This window comes from Stegodyphus dumicola, chromosome X2 (assembly GCF_044657685.1).
Source record: "Stegodyphus dumicola isolate Sdum_Otavi_A_Nest chromosome X2, ASM4465768v1".
Lineage (NCBI taxonomy): Eukaryota > Metazoa > Arthropoda > Arachnida > Araneae > Eresidae > Stegodyphus > Stegodyphus dumicola.
In genome coordinates this window covers 63,126,419-63,150,539 of record NC_140781.1, presented here as the reverse complement: position 1 = coordinate 63,150,539, position 24,121 = coordinate 63,126,419, and the positions used below count along the sequence as shown (strand labels likewise).

At 31.8% G+C, this 24,121-nt stretch overlaps 1 protein-coding gene across 3 annotated transcripts in view; it reads right to left on the bottom strand.

Annotated features, from left to right (window-relative positions):
- The window catches only part of PAPLA1 (Phosphatidic Acid Phospholipase A1), a 64,349-nt gene extending 40,457 nt beyond the window's left edge, over positions 1–23,892 (bottom strand). Inside the window, exons 1-4 of one of the 3 annotated variants that reach the window (XM_035370332.2) lie at positions 23,671–23,807; positions 15,331–15,459; positions 9,597–10,013; positions 2,225–2,521 (exon numbers count right to left, since the gene is read on the bottom strand). In XM_035370332.2, coding sequence (XP_035226223.2) covers positions 2,225–2,521; positions 9,597–10,013; positions 15,331–15,361 — 745 coding nt within the window. In that variant the 5' untranslated portion in view covers positions 15,362–15,459; positions 23,671–23,807. Of the gene's footprint in view, positions 1–2,224; positions 2,522–9,596; positions 10,014–15,330; positions 15,460–23,670 lie in introns of all 3 variants that reach the window. The other 2 variants (XM_035370331.2, XM_035370330.2) reach the window with 2 other exon arrangements.
- Between the last annotated feature and the right edge of the window lie 229 nt (positions 23,893–24,121).

The window sequence follows — 24,121 nt, the reverse complement described above, 5'->3', positions numbered from 1 at the left end:
CACTGGAATTCGATCCTAAAAAAATGTGGAATTTGGGGTATCGTTACAAAAGGCAAAATCACAACTCCTTCTAGGGGAAGATTAAATTGAAGGATATTAAAAAGTGTAACAGATATCAAGTATCATGAAATTACTTTTTTCAAAAGAATTTTTACACTCTTAGGAGACAGAAAAATTAATGTACTGCATTTTTAACGTCCCTGCAGTGGGTTTTTCATTAAAATATATCTCTCTGCTGCTAGTGTTTTCTATGTATTAGGCCATTTACCTAAAAGTTTTGATTTAATTACAATTGGTCAAAGATTTTACTTTTGCCTTAAAAACATGTATCATTAGCATTATGTAAAAATCATATGGATGAATTTTGAAATAACACACTTCAGAAAGATTTATTATAAGTTTATTACTATCTTCAGGTGAGAAAAGGGGAATAACCAAATTAAAACAGACTTAAAACGCTATTTGAAATTAATGTTATCTCTCTCTCTCACACACACACATATATATATGTATACAGTGGTGGCCAAAATTGTGGACAGTTTTGGAAATTTTTATGTTTTGAACTTTGTATGCTTATAGAAAAGGTTAGGTTTCACAAAATGCAAACTTGTATATATCATTTTAAAGAGAATTTATTACTGAATTCAATACAAAACACAAAATTCAATTATTTGCAATACAAAAAAAGTTATATGTACTTTAATATAAATAAAAAACACAGTTATGAAGTGGTTTGTAATGTCTAGCTTTCCTGGCCAATCACTGTTCTTGTTCTGAGAACCAATCAAATGTTAGTAACTGCCAGTAGAAGCTGCCATCATGTTTACACTTGAAACAATTCATTATTTTGCTTTGTTCTGTAGAAGGAGGACCTGTTTCTTATACACTGCAATTACAAGTAGGAAATTTTGTAAAAATTTTAATATTTAGTCAAAAAGCAATGACATCAAATAAAAGAGTAGAATGGACACCTAGAAAGAGATGTAATATTATTGTGTTACGAGAAAGTGGTCTTTCCTATGCTGAAATTGCAAGACAGGTGGGTGGTTCAGTGACTGCATCTGGAGTTCGAAAGTTTTGTTTATGATATCAGCAGACAAATTCAATAAAAAACAAAGAAGGAAAAGGCCAAAAAAGGTGCACCACATCTATCGATGACAGAAGAATAAGAAGACTATGTCTCCAAGATATAAAAATGTCATCAGCGGCCATCAGAAGTGATCTGAACGATGCTGGTGTTTCTGTTAGTTCAAGAACAATCAAGAGAAGATTAACAGATGTTGGACGGAGAGGTAGAATTCCACGAAAAAAGCCTTATCTTAATTTTCAGCAACGAAAAAAAAAAAGACTACAGTGGGAAAAGGAACACGTTAATTGGACAGATGATCAGTGGTCACAAGTTATATGGAGTGATGAAACTAAGATATCGTTATTCGGTAGTGATGGGCAAAAATATGTAAGATGTAGAATAGTTGAAGAGCTACATCCTGACTGCATTCAAGCAACTTTGAAGAACCCAGTTAGTGTTATACATGTCAGCAGATGGTATTGGTCGCCTTCATGTTATCGATGGGACACTGAATGCCAGAAAATACATTGACACTATTCTAGAACCAAAACTTCTACCTTCCATCAGAGATCTCTTTCCCAACAATGCTTCATTTATTTTTCGGCAGGATTCTGCTCCTTGCCACACGGCTTAAATATCGAAAGAGTGGTTTCGTACAAAGAGCATTAAATTGTTGTCATGGCCAGGAAACAGTCCTAACCTCAATCCTATCGAAAATTTGTGTCACTGTTTGAAAACTCTTGTCCGAATGAGGCGCCCATCAAATAAAAGGGAACTAATTGAGGCTATAATTGTTTCCTGGCATCATGTAATAACGAAAGAAGAGCTTAAAACTCTTGTCAGCTCAATGAAACGTCGATGTGAAGCTGTAATCAAAAATAAAAGGTGAGTACTAAGTACTGATAACTCACTGCAATCATCACTATCTAATGTATATCGATAACTATTATCGTTTAATTTTTTTTGTATTGCAAATAATTGAATTTTGTGTTTTGTATTGAATTCAGTAATATATTCTCTTTAAAATGATATATACAAGTTTGCATTTTGTGAAATGTAATGTTTTCTATAAGCATACAAAGTTCAAAAACATAAAAATTTCCAAAATTGTCCACAATTTTGGCCACCACTTTATATATAATAAAAATCACCAACCTTTTTGAAAAGCTTCTTCCAGTGCTTCAGAATCTAACTCACTAAATCCATACCATATTTCTTTTGACTCAACTGTGTCACAAAAAAGCCAAGCAGGTTTTACAGGATAATATGCCATATTAAGAATTCCTTGTCTATCATCACTTTGCATATCATTACTAGTATAAGGAAATGCATTTACAGTAGTTTGCGCTTGATGCATTTGTATATCAGAATGATACATGGATGATGAACTGTTGCCAGATATTGGTCCACTATAGTATCCAGGAGGAGCCATATTTGGATTAGAAATTTCACCTACCAAAAAAAAAAAAAAAAAAAAAAAAAAAATTAATACCAAATATAAGAAAAAAGGGGTATACAATATGTATATACAATGAAGAAAACTTAGAATTAATGGTGTAGAAATATTGATTGCACAAAATGCTGATCCATAATGAAAAGCAAACTGAGCAGCCGAGACAAGTTAAATATGCACCTGTATTTTTGAAAACATATTGTGACCACAAACAACATGGCATACTACTCATGCCTATTTCAAAACATTTACATTTTTTATAGGTTTTGCAGTAAGAAGAGAGAAGTAAGCAACAGTTCAGCTAGGCCAAAGTATAGAAAGCAAGTAACTTCTGTTCAACTCAAAGTGAGTGAGTTTTGATTCTCAATACATTCGAATGGATAATTAATACCACTGTAAAATTAATATTTGGCTGTTTGAGTTTTAGTTCATTTACATCACCATCATTATGTAAGAGACAATAAATGACATGGATTAGTCTCAAATTGACACAATGAAGAAAAGGATTACTATATTTAGAAAAGAAAGGGGAAATAGCAAATTAAAATAAGCATTAAGGGGCTATTGCTAATTTAAATTATAATTTATATTTACAAATTTTTTATCTTGCATATGCTCCCCCTTCAAGGAAAAAAGGCTTAGGGACAGAGAAGCCTTTTTTTTTTTTTTTTTTTTCCTTAAGAAAAAGCATTAAAGCAGTAGTTAAGAGAAATGTAAATCATAAAATTTCAACTAACATTTAATTAATTAAATAATCGTAAAGTACAATTTTTAATATCAGATTTTTAAAATAAATGTAATTTTTAGAGTTTTATAAAATTTTTGAGTATTTCAATTCAAAAGTCCGTTGTTCAAATTTGTTCTCACATATCACAAATATAAACTTCACATAGCCTTTACTTATTCTAACTTTACTTACTTAACATAACTTTACTTATTCTAACACATACAGAAATTTGTGACACTCATTTTCATATTGATAAATTATTTTTATATTGATAAATTATATTTTAACATCATTAATAAAGTAGAAATAGTATAGCAGAAATTATGATTTCAATACTGTAATAAAGTTCATAATAAAAGAATAAGAAGTAATAATAATATGTTAAAAAATTACACTCAGTCATAAAATGAGAGCCTTCAACATTATCATATATATAGACGGCAAAAAGAACAACTGTACAGAGGTAATAATAGGTCTCAGTTTTAGAACCAGTAGTCCCTCAACATACTCTATACATTCAGTTATTCATTACACAACTATAACATTAGTCCATCATAACTTGACACTACTTTCCTCTTCCCCATTTTACTTTTCAATTGCATTATACATATTTAATTTCATTACAATTATTCATTTTAAAATTATTAATATTTTTAATAGTCATCATGATAATTTTGAAAGTTATGCTTTTTATATTTTCTACATTATTACTCAAAACGAATTTCTTTATCTTTTTCTATAATAATATTCAAAATTATTTAATTTGCATTCTATACTTACTCCATTCTCAGAATAATTATTAAATTCTTAATGTTAATTCAAATATTTTTAAAATGATTCAAAATCATAATGATTAATTGCATTACAATTTAATCATCTTCCATGAAAAAATGTTAAAATTCTTTACTTATTTAATTCAAAAGTAGTTAAGTGCTATATATTAAAAAAAAAAAAAAATCTGAAAGTTTCAGATTTTATATTACCCCCAAAGGAGCATTTTTTAACATTTTGTGTGTTATCTTTATTTATTAAATATCATGTTCTTTGCACCTAAACCATAAAATGCAATTCAACAGCAATATCACAAAATATTTAAAAGAGCATATCTTTAGAATTTCCGATACACAGTCTCGCATGCTGGAGCTAAAAATGTTTTTTCGTACAGTGTTGCCATTGATCGCTTAGAAATCGTTCTGTCAAAAACTCATAAATGCTTTACAAAATATGAAAATAGATAATAAAACAGATTCCCAATTTGGGCTTCCAGATGCCCATATTCGAGTGGAGAACTATGTTATTCAAAATTTGATGTCTCTAGGTGCTGTTGTTTTTTCACAGTGTGAGAAACATGCATACATTCATGCAGATTCTTCATTATTTAATTTCTTTAAATATAATGCAGGGCTCTAATATTGTGTGGCAAGAATTTGAAAAGTGAACCAACATTTATAGCGAATCAAAGTAAAATGACGAAACGAAATTAATAGCCCTTCTGAGCTAAACACCTTTGGGCTAAAAAATAATCACTTTGCAATTCAATTACAATGCAAAATATTTTTAACTGCTCTACTAGATGAATTAATTACTACAAAGATATAAAACTCATCTAACATATACAATTACCAAGGTATCAGCATTTATTGTACACAAACATTTTATGACTGCAAAATCATATAATTAAAATTGTGTTACAATTTACTTATTTTTAAACAATAATTAATAGGCTTTTCCAAAATTGCTACATCAAAATACAATTTTAATTCAAATCATAGGCATCATGCTAAACTGGAAACTCATAGCACTTGTATCAATTTTGTATTAGTTAAATGACGTGCAGTTTATTCTATCAGTGAGATCTCTATTAATTTATATCTAAAACTGAACTGGAGAAACAATATCTGGCCTGATCCTTGAAACCCCTTCGCTATAAATATAGATGGATTGAATTTTTAAGCACTAGTCTACAACAGTAAAATGATTTTTTCCCCCTATTTTTAGATATTGCCATTGGGCATCTTATGTAAGTGAGGATTTCAATAGATGCTCAAAATATTATGCAGGTACAAAATAAAGGTTTAGCATAGTGAAAAAGATAAACAGAATGGCTTGAGTACAGAAGTTATTGACTAATCACATTATTTTGAAGATGTATACATTCATTTTGTAGATACTTTTCATGTTGAAGAATGGAGCATTAATTTCATCTTGATAATGGAAAATTTTTATTGAGACAAATGAATTTTTTCTATTGGTTTACCCGCCCGTTACTGTTGACTGTTGACTAGAGTGACCACATTTTCATTGAGACAAAGCAGGACAAATGGAATGAAATGAGAATTGTAATTTAGTTATTAAAGCAGACCAATTATTTAAAAAATTATGATTTTCTTTCACGGTCATATTTTTTTATCCAAGTGAATACTTTGCAATAGATTCGGATCATTTATTAAAATGTCATGAAATTTCTCACATGAATTGAACAAATTATATTTTACGCTTAATACAAATTTTAAAGTTTTAATGTTCAAATGCGTATTTTCAGTTGTCCATATTTTATTGATACTAGAAAAAACACGTTATGTTGCTGCATTTGTTCATGAAAGGGAAAGCGCGTATTCTACAATTTTCAAAATATTTTCATAAGGAATATTATTCTGTTTAAAATGAAGGAATAACTCCGTGCTATTTTTGTCTGTGTCCACATTTGCAGAGAACCAAAATTTAATTTTTTTTCTTCAGTATCTTTCTAACTCATCACCTCATCAAAAAGATCATTTTCGCAAATATGATTGTTTGGAAAATGGTTACTAATGTATTATAAAGATTTTCCCACATATGCCCATAAAATCTCCTTTTTTAATGTCACCCAATGAAAATTTTTAATATCCTCGCATTGAACTGTCCGTTCAAGATATTCTTCAAGAACTGTCCGTTCTTCAAGATATTAATATATGGATATAATGTACATTTAATCTAATTCTTTCTGCAATTGTGAAAACAAATACAGTGAAGAAACTTTACAAATAATTGCTTCGGATTTTGTCCTTGTACATGCAAATTTTTTGTCATACAATGTTTTGATCATGTGCAACGTAGCCAAACTGTCATTTTCAAGAAAAAGCTGCAATATTCTTGGACATTTATCTTATGATAAAAAGTATGATTTTAATGGTACGTATATTTTTAAAATATTTTGTACAGCTGGTAAAAGAGCTAGCCATTGTGTTTTGCTGTAACCAATAATTCTTTTATATTCGATTTCTGCGCTTTCACAAAATCCTCCAAATTTTCAACACGCACCAGTACATATATAAGAATACGAATAATTTTTTGCAATAATATTTTCAAGATCCACTGGAAGTAAGATGCTGTTTGAATACTACTGTGCAGAATGTGTGCTGCACAGTAGTATCCACAGTAGCAGAATGTGTGCTGCACAGTAGTATTAATATATAGATATAAATGTACATTTAATCTAATTCTTTCTGCAATTGTGAAAACAAATATAGTGAAGAAACTTTACAAATAATTGCTTCGGTTTTTGTCCTTGTACATGCAAATTTTTTGTCATACAATGTTTTGATCATGTGCGACGTACAATCAATTGATCTGAAACTTTGATTGTTCTTTATTGTGTGGAAAGCAAATAGTCCTTCAGCTAATGCTAGTTGTTCCTCCGTTAACAATACATATTCCTTGGCAAGACATAATGATAATGATCAAACACTAAGTAAATCACTAAGTAAATCTAACTCGTTACTTCGCCTAATTTAGTTCACTCTGAATGCATTTTATGTGTTTCTTTATTTATGTTTTTTTATTTCTTTATATTTACTATAATAATTAATAAATAATAGATAATATATATTTTACAGTACATTTAAAATAAGAAATACAGAGGTTTTCTAAAAAGTGGAACGCGCGACAGTCTTCCAAAAAGTGGGACTGTCCCGCCAAAATCGGGATGTGTGGTCACTTTACTATTGACCCATAGTAATGAAGCAAACTGAGAAGTAATGATGTAGAAATACTGACTGCACAGAATGTTCATTCATAATGAACAGCAAATTGGGCAGTCGAGCCAGATTAACTATGCATCTTTTATTAAAGCAAAATGTTGCAGCTACAAAAAACTTGGCACACTACTCCTGCCTTTTTCAAAACATTAATATTTTTTATAGATAAGAGAGCAGTATGCAGCTGCCCAGCTAGGCTAAAGTACTGAAAGCAACTGACTTCTGTTCAGGATGAAATCTAAATTCAGATTGAGTTAGTTTCAGTTGTTAATGCACTGGACTGGCAGTTATTATTAGCACTTTCAGTTATAGTTCCATTTACGTCAAGGGGAAATACCAAAATAAAGCTAAGCATTAAGGGGTTATACTAATTTAAATTATAATTTATATTTACACATTTTTATCTTATCTGCATATATTGGGTTGGAGGGAAAGTTCTGTCGTATTTTAAAGAAAATATTTGAATTCATTTATAAAAATAGGTGATTAATATTAATCAATTATATATGCTCCATTATTTGTTACAACCTGTTGCCATCTTCCAGGTAACCTGTAAATTCCTGTTTTGTAGAAGTTCTCATCCATGGAGTTAAAATAGTCAGCAACTGCCTTAGAAACACTTTCAAAAGACTTGAATTTTTTCCCGTTAGATAATTTTGCAGAGATCTGAACAGGTAATAATCAGAGGGTGCAATGTCAGGTGAATACGGGGGGTGACTAAGGATTTCCCATCCTAACGCATTCAGTTTTTGTAGTGTCACCACTGCAGTATGCGGGCGAGCATTATCGTGATGGAACACTATTCCTTTTCTGGACGCTAATGCTGGCCTTTTTTCTTTGATAGCTGCATTCAATTTATCCAGCTGATTGCAGTACAGATCCGCGTTGATGTTTTTTCCCTGTTTCAGCAACTCGTAATACACTGGACCTTTCCTGTCCCACCACAAACAAAGCAGTACTTTTCGTTGATGGATACTTGGTTTTGGAACTGTTGCTGATGATGTTCCTGGTTTGCAGTAAGATTTTTTTCTTTTAATATTCTCGTAAAGAATCCACTTTTCATCTCCAGTAACCAGCCTGTCCAAAAACGGCTCCACATTGTGTCTAATCAGATGTGATGAACATATTATTACACGATCAGACAAATTCTTTTCCGTTAATTCATGTGGAACCCAAACACTTTGCTTTAACACAAACCCAAGAGATTTAATGTGATCTCCAACAGTTGTATGATGAATGCCAAACTCTTCTGCAATTTCTCGACTTGTTAAATGTGGATTATTTTCCAACATGGATCGCAAAACATCATTATCGATCTTGGATGGTCGTCCAGATCGAACACTTTCTTTGAGGCTCAGGTCCCCGGAACGAAATTTGCTAAACCATCTTTGACAAGTACAAACATTTACAATATCTTTTCCAAATACCGCACATAAATTTTTACATGCAACAGATGCGTTGCTTCCTTTTTGGAATTCATATAAAATGCAGTGTCGTAAATGCACTTTATCTACCGACATGTTTTTTCCTTTAAATATTACAAGTAAATGATGAACGGTAAAAAAGGGCACCTTTTATATTATACAGCAGCTAAAAAAACAAAAACAAAAAAAAAAATCCGATTGACTCACTAGCCAGATGTTTTTTTTTTTATTTACAAGAAAAATCACCTGCCTATTTAAAATACCACAGAACTTTCCCTCCAACCCGGTACATATGTGTGTAAGAAAAGAATAGAAGATTAAATCAACAACGTAAATTTCCCTTCTCTGTTCTAAAAATAGTAACCCCTCTCTGCACTGAGTCATTTCGAGAAAAATCTGTCATATGACTCTTACGTAATTCTGGTGATGTAAATGGAACTAAAACTCAAGCAGCCAATAATAATGTTACAGCAATATTAACTATAAAATCAAAATGCTTTGAGAACCAAAACTAACTCTTGAGACTGACTTGAGATTTCATCCTGAACATTACGCACTTGCTTTCCACACTTTGGCTTAACTATACTGCTGCTTTCTTGTTACAAAGTTATCAAAAATGTAAGCCTTTTGGAAAAGGTACATTTAATGCAGACTTGTTTGTAGCCGTAACAATTTGCTGAAAATAAAACTGAAGATTTACTCTGCATTCGCCTCCAATTTCCTAGTCATTATGGATCAAAACATCTATGGCATTGAAATTCCTGCTCCTGAATATATTATAGTGAGTCTGAGTTTGAATTTATTACATATATATATATATATATATTACAATTAAGTATTAAATGCATTTTAAACATACACCACATGCCTGACAGTTAAATCATAGCACAGCAAATACACAACTTACATGATGCTGGCAAAACAGCAGATAAATCAGAAGTAGGGACAGTTGGTGACTCTACAGCTGACATTGAAGAATTTACACTAGTTGACACTGTAGTATTTATTTGATAAGTGTTTGCAGCACACAAATTTTGGCATTCGGCCTGTGGTACAGTTGTTTGAATGACATTTCCAGCATGGGATGACACAGGCCGTTTAAATGGGCCATTTGTGGATATATTTGGTTGTACAGAAGGTGAAAAATTGGAACCAGTTGGCTGAACATGAGATGCAGAATAGGATTGGGGTGGTTCTGGAGAGGTTTTTCGCATTAAAAGTGGTTGCTCGAGCTGACAGATAGATGAAGCACTGGCAGCCACTCCTGAAGACATACTACTTTTGCCAAGTTCTGTATTAGGGGTAGATGAACTGTTCTGAGTATCTGCAAATAAAGAAATGCTTCATGTTATATCCATCTGAAACAAAGGAATGGTATAAACCATGAATAGGAGTTTTCATCTTTTAGAATATTTCTTATTACAAAAAATGCATAGAAGTACATCAACAATAAATAAATATCAGTTAACATTGTGCAATGCATGCAAAGTTACTTTCAAAAGAGTATATAAGAAAGCTGAAAATATAGCTTCTTAAACTATGAAAGGGAAAATATTTTAATAATCTGAATGAATTTAAAACACACAAGCCTTTATTTAAACTCATTAAAAATTTTAAACTAAAAATGGAATAAAAAGTAACTGGCAGAGTAGGTTTTCCCAAGGGCTACATCTATAGTCTATCAGTAGAAGCTTTTGAATATACACTTTAAAGCATACATTTCACAAAGACACTTCTGCTCTAACAGAAGCTGCTTTCAGGTGAAAGCATAATAATGCCCTATGGCTGCAAGCTGACTCTTTGTTTACTTAAGAAATACCTGAGTGTGCATACACTTTTACCTTTACACAAATGATATTGCACCTTGGGATACCTACAATCCAATGATAATGCATGAACAGTAGAAAATAAACAATGAGAAATTTTTTGCAATACTTCTGAAAAGTGATAATACTGAAGAAAATATTTAAATATGGTTATTACAGCCCTTACATCATATTTAAATAATTTCAAATTATATATAATAGAGAATTTATCACTCTATAAAAATACTAATATTCAAACTTTATTTTCTTGAGAAATTTTGTAGATTATAAATTCCCCGGGGGGGGGGGATACACTTGAGAGGAGAGAATTCAAGCAAGATGTGCATTTAATATTTTATAGAGAAATCTGCTTATTATTATGAATCATCAATTTCATTAATAATATAAGCAAGTAAAACAATCTTCAAAGCTTATATGATGGCAGACCTATCTTTTGGGCCGAAGCTTAAATTGTGCCAGAACCCGGCTCCAGTACTTCTCAGTTTCTGAGGTAAATTGTGATTCTAGCCAGAGCCTAACACAGCTCTAAAAATAAAAAGGCTCCGGTACTTCTTTTATGTAAATGAAACACAGTTTCAGAGGGCAAATTTTATTTAAAAAATAAATATGCCTTAAAAATCAATTATAACTTCCGAATGCATACTCTGAGGAAAAAATGGACAAAAGTGGCAAGACTTATAAGGAAAGAAAATCCCCCCCCCCCATCCATATGTCAAAGGCTTATTCTCCAGGTAGTGTATTGAATTTATGAGAACGGTAAAATGTTTGATCTTAAAAGTACTAAGAGTGATTGCGTTAGTCATGCACGTCCAGCACTATCGACCTCTCACTGCGAAGCTCCTGTAGACCTGAATTACATGACCAAATACGGGAGACAAAAATTGTCACTTGTGAAGACCATATATTTGCTCTATTATTGTTATTATATTGGATTCAGGAGAAAATTTTTTGCCCAGTCGCAATCTGCTTGCCAGCTAGAATTAAAGCTTAGGACTCTTCTCTCTTTGTTTTCAAACCTACGCTTCTCCATTAAAATTTCATTCTATACTCTCATATTGTTTCTAGCATTCTCTCTATTCTCACTAGTGATGTTTTAATTGTTTTATTTTTTTTCCACCAGTGTTCTGGAAAAAGAATGATTTTTATTTCTCTCAATATTCAGAGCTTGAATTCAGCTTGAGACTAGCTACACTATTGCTTAGTTTTCTGAATGACATCTAAGTCCAGCCAGAGCTCCAACTAAGATGAGAAACGGTGTATTTTTTTATTTAGCTATTTATCATGAATTTAATAATTCATTAAACTTTTATTTACCAATATTTAGTATTGTGAGGAAAAGTAAAATTTATATCCTTGTAGTTTACTGAATTTTAATGTAATTATTTTAATTACGAGTCTTATTACGGTTAGCCCAGAAGGGCTATTAGTTTTATTTTGGCATTTTGCGTTGAAAACTTTAAATGTCGGTTCACTTTTCAAATTGTTGCCACCAAATATTATCGCCCTGTATCATATTTTAAAAAATTAAATAATGAAGAATCTGCATAAATGCATGTGTGTTTCTCACATGTGATAAAGCAACGGTACCTAGAGCCATCAAATTTTAAATAACGTACACTTCCATCTGAATATGGGCATATGGAAACCCTAATTTAGAATTTGAAATTTGTTTTATTATCGATTTCATATTTTGTAACACTTTAATGAATTTTTGATTAACAAACTCAACAATTTCAAAGTGAGCAATAGCAACACTGTACGAAAAAAGAATTTTATCTCCAGCGCTCGAGACTGTGTATCAGAAATTCTAAAGATATGCTCCTTTTAAAATTATATTGTGATATTGCTGTTGAACTGAATTTTATGGTTTAGGTGCAAAGAACATGATATTTAATAAATAAAGGCAACAAACAAAATGTTAAAAAAGTCCCTTTGGGCATAATATAAAATCTGAAAATGTAAGTAAAAAGGGGCTTTGTCCCAGAGGGACTATTGTTTTCATTTTGCATTGAAATCTTTAAAAGGCTGTATCACTTTTCAAACTGTTGCCACCAAATATTGTCGCCCTGTATTATATTTGAGGAAATTAAATAATGAAGAATCTGCATAAATGCATATGTATGTTTCTTGCATTGTGATAAAACAATGGTACATAGAGCCATCAAATTTTGAATGACATAATCCTACTACGAATGTGGGCATCTGGAAGCCCAAATTTGAAATTTGTTTTATTATCAATTTCATACTTTGTAAAACTTTAACGAATTTCCGATTAACAAGCTCAAGGATTTCAAAGCGAGCAATAGCCACATTGTACATTTATTAAAAACATTTTTATCTCAAGCGCATGAGAGTTTCTATCGGAAGTTCTAAAGATATGCTCGATTTAAAATTATTTTGCAATACTGCACTTGAACTGAATTTTATGGTTTAAGTGCGCAGAACATGATATTTAATAAATAAAGGTAATGCACAAAATGTTAAAAAAAAGCCCCTTTGGACGTAACTTTAAATCTGAAATCTTTCAGATTTTCCTTTTAATTATATTAGTTATTTATTTATTTTTCCCTTTTTCCTGATGGTTTTGAATAGAGCTCTGGCACTTCTGATTTTAGAAATTAAGTCCTGTTTTAGGCCTCTTTTTGAAATGAAACATGCTAAATTTTTATGAACTTTTCTAACACTTAAAGTGCAAAGCATGCATATGTTAAAATACTTGTATAATTAAACTTCACTTTCACATTTGTGCATTGACGCTCAGAAGCCACATTTCATTATGGAAAAAGTTTTCTTCACATAATTTTTAAAAATTATTTTATAAATTTTCTTATTCCCCTCTTCTACATAATTTTTCTTTCTGTAACTCCTTATTTTAAAGTTTGGTTTGTATCTGCTTTACTTACGCTACCATGATAAAATTCCAATGAATTAGCAAAAGATAGTTTCTCTAAAATATGAAATCGTCAGGAATTTATGTTAATCTGATTCTATTTCTTCTTTATAAAATTCTCAAATTTTGTTTAAAGTGCAAAGAGAAGACAATCGATTATTTGATTATGACGAAACATAGTGTTTTTGCCTATAAAAAAGCATGCTTCATGGAGGATTTAAGAAAAACTAATCTGCACTTACATTACACTATTACAAAATTACACCAGAAAAAGTACGAAGTAGATTTACCACCATGTGGTATACCCCAGCCAACATTTTATACAGCAAAATGATATATAGCTCTGGCTTTTCCATGGCTTTGCCATATCTCCATAAATGGCCCGCCCTTCCTCATATTTTGATTTGGGAGCACTCCTGAGTGGTAAAGATTCAACTGAGTTTACAGATATACTCAATGTCAATTTTTTTGCCTTTGTTTTGTATTTTATTTGATGTTCAGTTGTCTTGTAAAGTGCCATTAGAAATTTAAAAAAAAAAAAAAAAACACTAGACAAAGTGGAAGAGAGCTTAGAAGATAATTATGATTAGGTAAGGTGATTATTTTGATTATCTGCTTTAAGAGGATATTTTTGGGAAGAACATCTAAGTGAAACATGCTCATATTCATATTAAAAATGGCCAAAATCTCAAAATCCTGAGCACAGAGGCATAGCTAGGGATTTCAGTGCCTGCAGATACCTAAAGATTTTGCGCCCCCTTCTTGCATGCCAAGAATGAAAAACTTTTCATTCTAAAATTTCTTAATTACAATTTGGCACCCTCTCGATGCTGCACCTGGGAACAGTTGTCCCCCCTTGCCCCACCCTAGCTACACCACTGCCTGAGCATGCAGTCTCATTCAAACATCATAACTTCACCTGAGATGAATTAAAAGCAATCAATAATATTTTACTACCAAATTGCTAGTGGGCTAGAAGAAACTGAGTTTGTACTCACAAAAACCTGTATTAGTGAAGACTATTTTTTATATAAATTTAGAATGAATAATCTTAGGAAACAAGGATATGCTTAAATACTAAAGTCAAATGAGTAGACAACACCACAACCACAGATAATGGAAAGAAACAATTCATCAAGAAAATGTTTTTATAATTAAGTCTTACCCTATAAGTATGTATGTCAAAAAGAATTTCTTACAATAAGCAATACTCAAACTATACGGAAGCTTTACCATTGCCTTTCCAGACCTAAGTAATTAATGACCACAACATTGATATTAGCACTTGCACCTCAGAGGTTCATCTCCCGCAATCTATGGCAATGTTTCTAGGAGTAACTGTTTCACTGAACTGTATGAACAAATCACAGCACAATATTTCAAAGTATTTTGAAATTTTAATATTAGCATAAAGAATATATTGTGCACTTCTGACTTCAACTCTGAAATATTGTCAACTTTTAATCACAAATATGAGTTTATACAGGTTTTCACATAGTAAATTTAGCTATATTGCTAGATGTTTTTATTTATTCACGAAAAGAGGCTTCTGTGAGTATATATGACAGATATTTATGTGGTCATCTACTGAAAAACTACAGAACAAATTTATAATGCAAGACTTCATAAATTCTCTTGAATTCAGCCAAAATAATTCTGATTTATTAAATTCAAAAACTAATTATGTTAGTAACAAAGCCTAATGCAAAATTGCTCAATTATGATAGTGACAAAAGGTAAAATTTAAAAAGAAAGTGTTAAAAAAGGAAAGAAAAACAAGTAAACACATAATGGATTACATCAAAGGTAAACCAAGAAACATACTATTTGCATGCTGAATAAGGATAACACCATATTTAAAGCAATTTGATATTTAATTGTTAAAGCAAACCTTCTCATTGCAATTTTTCTGAACTATATCCTACCTCTAAAAGTAGTCAATGTAGAGGAACTCATGATGTCTTTATAAGAATACTCATCATTTCATATTCTTTGAATTTTAATTGATGCTTAAGTTTCTTAACCAAAATTTTTCTTTACTGAAGTAAAAATTTCTGAAAAATAATAAAAGTTCAGATGCTTTATCAGCTAATTAAAGAGAGATAGAAAATGATTACTTGGAATAAACAAGAAAGAGAAACGAAGTAGAGCTTAGCAAATGTAAGTCTACTCTTAAGTAGGATTATTAATTGATCAGCACTGATCTGAAGATATTCCAAAATACTTGCTTCCTTTTCTTATTTATTAAAATTCAAAATTATGTAATAAATTAATATAACAAATTATAATAAATTTTAAAATGAAAATGCATAACATTCAAAAAATTTTTTGGATTTTTAATACTATAAAATTTTACAAAACTTATAAAAATTATGCACATAAACATTATATATTATGAAAAGAATTAACCACCATACATTACTGGGATACCTCAAAAGCTCTGTAATTTAAAATGCAACATGATCTTACCTGATAACTACACTAGAAAAACAAAAATGCCTCGATACAGTATTTATTCGAAAATAAAGGGATTAGCCATGGGAAGCCCCCTCAGTCCCATCCTGGCTGATATCTACATGCATTATTATGAATCAAAATTGTTTGAAACTTTAAACTTCCCGGCATGGTTCCGCTACGTAGACGATACTTTTACCCTGTTTGAAGGTAATAAAGATGATTTAAATAGAGTTCTTTCAACAATGAATTCTATTGATCCTGCTATTCAGTTCACTTTTGAACTTGAGACTTGCAATTCTCTTCCGTTTCTCGACATTCTGGTCACACGTAACACATCCAACTTCAGTACTACAGTTTACCGTAAACCTTCATCGGTTTGCCTTCCACCACACTTTAAATCATGTCATCCGACTAAACAAAAGTTAGCTTCATTTTATTCCTATGTTTTCCGTGCTCTTCAAGTTTGCTCCTCCAAACTAGCCCTTGATGAAGAACTAAATTATTTAAAAGCAATAGCTATTGACAGGGGCTTTTCACCCAACATTATTAATCAAGCAGTTAAAAAATTCTCATCTCAACACACTAAAAGCAACACTCTTATTTTAGGAGATTATAAAAATTCTGTTGTCATTCCCTTCTTTCCATCAATTAGCTATAAAGTTGCACATATTTTGCAGAAATTTAACTTTCGGGTTGTTTACTCTCCCATCAATAAAATTCCAACTTCTATACTCAAGGACCCCATTCCGGATATGAATTCCTGGGGTATTTATAGGATTCCTTGCCAGTGCGGTTTAATTTACATTGGCCAAACTAAGAGAGCCTTAAAATTTCGCGTCAAAGAACATGAGGCATATGTTAGAAAAAAGGAAACACAGAAGTCTTCTGTTGCTCAACATTGTTGGTCCGAAAATCACACTTTCAATTTTTCTGCTGCCAAAATTATTCAAAAAACATCTTCCATTGGAGAACTGGATTTTCTAGAGGCATTTCACATTCATAAAAATCTTTCTGTTCTAGTTAACGATCCTAATTCCAATCCAAATTTGCCTTCGGCTTTTAGAGAAATTATGTTTTAGTTCTGGTTTCGCCAACAGATGGCGCCACTTGCTTATTCTTGTCCAGGCTTTCTTATCTTATCTAAACATTATTTCCTGTCTTGTTCATTTGCGGTTTTGCAGCTGAAGATGATGGTTCGGTAAAACCATCGAAACTAGTCCTGTGAAAGTTTTGTAAATTAACGCTGATTTTTGTTGTTTGACTTCTGAATTAGTATTTATTCGGCGTGTTATTGTTGTCTTAATTATAAGATTTGTTGTTTAATGTTTTTATGTTAGGAAATATGTATTTTTGGTTATTTATTCCTCTCTGTTTGTGTATTTCTGATTATTTGTTCATCTCTGTGTGTTAAGAGAGCGGCAAATTTTTTCTCGTTGCCATGATAGTTTTAACTTTGTTTTAGCTGCCTGATTTTGTTTAAGTGAAAATAGATCTATGCATACATGGACAAAGTTAAGGCAGTGTGCAATGTCTAGTTTGTGTAATTCTCTGACCTTTTTTTTGAGTTGAAATAGGTTGATGTGTACATTGACACCAAGTTTGTGTAAGTCTTTGACTTCTTATTTTGGTTTTGTGTAGTAGCCATCTTGAAACTGGTGCTGATCTTGGCGTCAAAAAAGAAACAATTCACCAAGGGGTACAGTAGAGTAAATTTTTATCATGAATGATATAAGCCATTTAGTGTTGTCTGAAGTAATAATAACTGATTTGTTGTTCCAATAAGACTTTTTTGGCACATGGCAAGTAATGATCTATTGGCCATCACCTGCCACACAGTATGTGTGAGTGTGTTTGTCATCTATAAACCTATTCTTATAACCAGAAATTGTTTACAATTAGACAAGCTAAGCTTTACAATGATAGCAAATTTGAAGGTTTTTGAATATCACAAAGAAATCGTAAAATTCTCTATTTAATAGAATTTATGGAGAAGTGAAAATAAATGAAGACGCTATAAGACGAGTTCTCCAATGTGATGATAATGCCCCAATAATCAATCAACTAAAGGATGGCAAAACTGGCGGTATGATTCCAAATCCAGAAAATATTGCTACTGATATTGAAATGACAGAGAGGTTGTTGACAGAGAAAAAATTTCGATAAATAACTTAATGGGAATCTTTTACATGGTACTCACAGATCTAGAATTTTTATAACTGAACAAGAAATTGTGTCTATCTATAAAATTAATGAAAATGTATTAGCACAAAAAAATGAAGCAACTTAAACAACTTACACTGAAAGAAATGTTGATAAACATAAATACTTTTTTTGGGGGAGGGGGTTGGTAAATTTTGATTTCCTTAAGGTCATAAATGTTTCATTATTTCATAAACTACTATTTCAAATTTTTAATTTTATGACTTCTAAATGTCATCTTATTGGGTTTAAATTAAGGATCTAAAATCCAGAAATTTCATAAATCCAAAATCGCTTAAGTTCTGACAAAACTGCATCTTGGACTTTGTACTGCATTTAAAATAAAAATCAATACATGTACTATACATGTTCAGAAAGTTTACAAATGCTGAATGCAAGTTTATAAAAATAAAATACACTTTACAGAGAGTAAGTAGTTCTTTTACCTATTTACTTAGGTTTTTCTACAGAATTATTATTTTCAGCAGTTTTAACTTAAATTCTATTTACATTTTTCCTTCATGGTTCCAATACGTTATATGAACAAAGATCTACACTATTCCCACAGCAATATCATTTTGGAGGGAAATTAAATTACTTTCATAATTAAAACGTAAATATGCCACTGATTACAAGAACATGCATCATACTACTGTAGGATCAGTTGCAGCTGAGCCTCCTTTTTTGACAGATGGAAAAATTTTAGCTATATTAATATTTTATGTATTAACTTATAATAAAAACAGACAGAACTTTTGAAAAACAAAATATTTGGCAGTTTCTGATTAACCATACCCCTAATGAACAGTAATGGAAAAGTAACGACGAGGCAACAAACTACATCACCAAAAATATTAAGGTAACCCAGATATGTACATAGCATACCTCCCCCCCCCCAAACAACCTTTTACTTCTCTGGACATCTTCATCGTGATAGAAAAATATGATCCCTCTAATGAAAATTTCAGTGTTTCAGCATAGTAGTGGATTGACTGTATACTGCAGTTTATGTTGTCTTCAAAATCTCGGACTTAGTTTTTTGTATGTGTAAAACATAATGTGGCTTAAAGACATCATGTGCACTTTTTTTCACCCCTTCTTATTTTACGAATTTGGCAGCAAGTTGTGCACAATGTCGAACTTTTGCAATTTTTCCCCTTTTTTTAAAAAACTAAATCTGATTGCTGTGTACATGGAAACAAAAGCAATGCAAAAAAGCACATTTTATATGGAAAAAGAAGAATGTAAAAAAATGGGTGGCACTGAATGCATCATTGAAATTAATTTAACCCTTTGAATGCAAGATCCACAAATAATCATGTTCATCTTTTATCCTGAATGTACTTGTACGTCGGGAATGTTCCTATCCTTTAGGTAGAAACTGCAATCACTTTCACAGCCAGAAAAGGTATAAAGTAATTTTTTATGAATTTTACACCGACACTCAAGGGATTAAAAATAATGAAACCAATGCTCTCCCCAAAGTTGCCAACAAGTGTGTGAAGGTTCTGCAAAATCAAAGATGTTTTCACGACTCAATGGGGGGTGTGGATAATCGGAAATTATCAACACTCTTTTGCAACATTTGCTATATCCCGCTTTATTGTCATTTTATGTTACAGCACATCAAAATGCTGAAATACCTCATCATTATATTCATTTGACTCCTTTTGTTTTTGTTTTAGAAAAACTTAGAAAATGTTTCTTATTCAAATAAGCTACACTGGTCGAAATTTACTGTACGGTTCCACTTTATGTCTGTCTGAAAAAAATCGCCAAGTGGCATTGATTGTTTGTGAAATCTGGAAGCCCGCTGCGTGAAGACGTCTTTTGGTAACCCTAATATTGATAATGCTGGCGAAACTAGTTTTGGGGAAAACTGCGAATATTCAATCAAATGCAATCAAATGTGTTGTGATAAATTGAGATTTTGGCTATTTTTTGTAATAGTAAGCCTTTCCTATGGGCCGGAGATTTTGAATTGCTGTATTTGGTTGCACGTGCATAATATTTTATGAAAGTGGTGCCTGAAAGTTTGCTTAGTGTTATAAATGAGTATATTTTTCTGGATATGACTATAATTTCTGGAAGGAGTACATAAAATAGAAGGAATGGATTTATGGCTTTCTTGGATGCGTATTTACATATGCATACAGATACATATTTAACTGCTATTAACAGCAGATGAGCTGAAACAACCAGATATTTAATTGAATTGCTTACGTGGACGAAATGCTGATGGGAGGCATTAACATATGCCATGTAAAGAAAAGGTATGTTAACGAATTAATGTTTTATTTATTTATTGGCATCTGTGTGTTAATTTATTTTGAAAGATTTGTTGTTTAACGTTTTTATGTTAGGAAATGTGTATTTTTGGTTATTTATTACTCTGTGTTTGTGTATTTTTGGTTATTTGCTCATGTCTGTGTGTTACGACAGTAGCAAAATTTTTTTGGTTACATGATAGTTTTAACTTTGGTTATAGTAGAGAGAAAGGTACCCCCTGTATTACCATAAAATTGTTGTTTCATTATTAGTTGCCTGAGTAGTTGAATGTTATGGAAACTCTATTATGACATAATCAGTTGTATGATTGCGGTAAATTCGTAAGGGCTTGTCTGTGTGTTTGTTAGGAAGTATATCGCTTGTTTTGTGGTTTAGACGGTAAAATGGCTGAATGTGATAAGATTAATTTGAAGTTTCTGTACGATTTGGAAAGAAAAGGGAAAAGAGAGTTACTTGACTGGTGTGTAAATGAAGGTTTACTTAGTAGCCATTGTTAAGTATCCTGTTTGTAGGAAGGAAATGTGGCTAATCTTTGGAATATGGTAACAGGTAGTTTGGCGACATTTTGGTAAGGCGATAAAGGTTACTAGCTAGGACTTTAGCAGTGTACATGGATAAAGTCAAGACTGTGCGCAATGCCATTTTTGTGCAATTCTGGGATGTTTTTTTAAGTGAAAATAGGTCGACGTGTACATAGTTACCGTGTATGTGCAATTCTTAAAAACGCGGCAAGCAGTTTGCGATTCTGCAATTTCTCCCAATTTCACACCTAATCTTCGTCATTATTAAGCACTTTTGTTCCATAAAAGTTCTAGCATAAGCGTAATTCAGCCAGCAGATTGTTGGAAAAAAATGTTGAGTAAAAAAAAGCCTTTACTTTGTGAAAACAAAATGGCATCCAAACAAAAGCTAGCAGGCTGCTGTAGCAGGATTGGTCGCCAAATTTTTGCCAAAAAATCGCCGAGTTACCATAATCCAAAGATTAACAGGAAATGCGTATAGCCGAACGTCGGAATGGCACTACAGAGGATATTTTTTACTCTTATTTTGTGAATTTATGTGGCGATGCCAGTATACAGATTCTAGTTCAGATAATTTTAGGAAGTTTTTGGATGCTGTTAAGGAATTTTGTTTGAGTGAAGACATATTAATTCATAAATAAGCTAAGTGGATATTCCCTTTGTGTAGTGCAAAGATGAATCTCCTTTTTTATGTTATTTCATTGCTTGATTTCAAATGTAGCTTATTGAGATTATATATATTTTTTGTTGGCTGCTCCTTTGACTTTTTAAGTGAATATAGTTCGATGTGTACATGGACGAAGTCAAGGGAGTGCACAATGCCCAGTTTGTGCAATTCACCGATTTTTTTTCAAGTGAAAATAGGTCAATGTGCACACAGATAAAGTCAAGGGAGTGTGCAATGCCAAGTTTATGCAATTCTCTGATTTTTTTTTTTTTTTTTTTTGCCTTTACTTAAAAAAAGCATACTTCGAGAAAACAAAAATGGCGTCCAAAACAAAACTAGCAGGTTGCTGTAGCAGGCTTGGTTGCCAAATTTTCCCCAAAAAATCGCCAAGTTACCATAATCCAAAGATTAACCTTTTTTACTTTTATTTTTGTGAATTTCTGTGGCGACGCGGATATACGGATTCTAGTTCAGATAATTTTAGGAAGTTTTTAGATGCTGTTAAGGAATTTTTTGGAGAGTAGACTTTAAGGTAACCCTTGTATTATGGCGAAGTTGTTGTTTGATTTATTGCCAAGTTGTTGTTTCATTTATGATAACCTGAGTAGTTGAATGTTATGGAAATCCTATTGTGACGTAATCGGGTGCAGTTATTCTGGGAAATTCTGAATCATCGGATGTTTTGTAAGCGTTTTTGTGGTGTGCGTTGGTTTGATTCTTTAGACGGTAGAATGACCGAATGTAGTAAGATTAATTTGGAGTTTCTGTACAATTTTGAGCGAAAGGGGAAACAGCTTTAATTGACTGGTGTGTAAATGAAGGTTTACTCAGTAGCTATTATAAGTGTCCTGTATGTAGGAAGGATATGCCTCTAGTCGAATGTAAAAACCTTTTAGATGGATTTGAATGGGTTTGTAGGAAGAAAGGTTCAGATGGTCACTATGTGAAGCGTTCGATCAGAAAGAGTACCTGGTTTGAAAAAAGTCATTTGAATATGATTGATATTTTGATTTTTATGTAGCTCTGGGTGTGCGAAAAAACTCGAAAATCATGGTAAGTGAATATTTGCTTTTGGTAGTGCTTAAATGTATAACATGTTTTCCTTTTTTATGTTATTTTATTGTTTGGTTTAAAATTTATTTTATTGAGATTATGTATTTTTTGTTTGCCTACATTGTAGAATTTGGTGTAGCGGCAATTTTTAGCACCAAAATCGCCGCTACACAAGCCAAAATAACAAGTCAAAGCATTGCACAAACTCGGTATCCATGTACCACCAAGTTTCGCCAAGGGGTACCTTAAAATATACTTTTACCAAAGTAGTCATATGATGGAATGATTTCTGTTAATTGAATCACTAAGCACAGATCCTTTGTTAATCCCACACTATTTATGAATATAACAGTTTCATTCATATCATAATTAACCAGTATAAAAATTAAAAACACCACACATATAGATATAATATTAAACAATTTCAAATTATTAATTTGTTTTTGTTGAGCTTGCTCTTACATATAATACACAAAAGTGTATTCGATGATCGAAAACAGATATTAAAACACAGGGAATCAATTAAGAACTAGAAACACAAATATTTATTTTAAATTTATAAGTTGAGAGCTACAGTAACTGACTTGACTTGTACATTAGCGTAATGAATACCTTGACAGATGCTTCATTTATAACATGTTACTATATTTAAACAATAAATTCAAGAACTTTTTTTTCAACTTCATAGCCGATTTTACAGACAAAATGAGTTTAACTTAGATACATTTTAAACTAGTAGCAATTAGTACACATCTTTGAGAGAAATGGCAAAATGCAGAATTGAACAGAAATATACTTAGATTGCTTCATTACATATTACAGAAACACTTACAGAAGTTAAACAAAGAAGATGAAAATCACCTGTTTTCACGTCTATCACAAAAAGGAGGAGTTACACAGATGAAGTTGTACACTGAAACATTTAGCAAGTGAAAAGAAAAATAATTAAACACGTTAATTTGTTTCTAATGTGTGCTGTCTCCTATTTTAAAAACATGAGCTAAATAATCATATTAACATTTATATTTAAGAAGAGCAAAGAAACTTAAAATCAATATTTGTGTCGAAATATTTCTTACCAGATTTATCAATCGCTACAGGCATTAGGAAAGTATTACTAGAAAAATCATGAACAGAAAACATTGATTTTGGCATCTGTAACAGAAGCGATGATTCTCCATCAACATTATTTCTTACTTTATTATCCATGGCGTATACCCTGCATTAATTTTTTTTACAAGCATTCAAATACGAAGTTGACGTACCACTCACTCAAAAACGCAACTTGCACACCCATTCATGATTGCCATACGAATAAAATAAATTTCGATATTTAAATGTCCAAAACAGGCTGTGTCTACCCGTCAAACGTCGGACAGGTAGCTGATTCCAAGGAGGTTAGCAGTGCTAAACCAACACCTCCTAGAACTAACTCAAGGCCACGGCGCGTTTCCCAGGAGGAGGTGTGACGTCAGTGTCAGTAGGGATTCCATTTCATTTAACTCTCCCCACCCAGGACTGTGGTGGGTG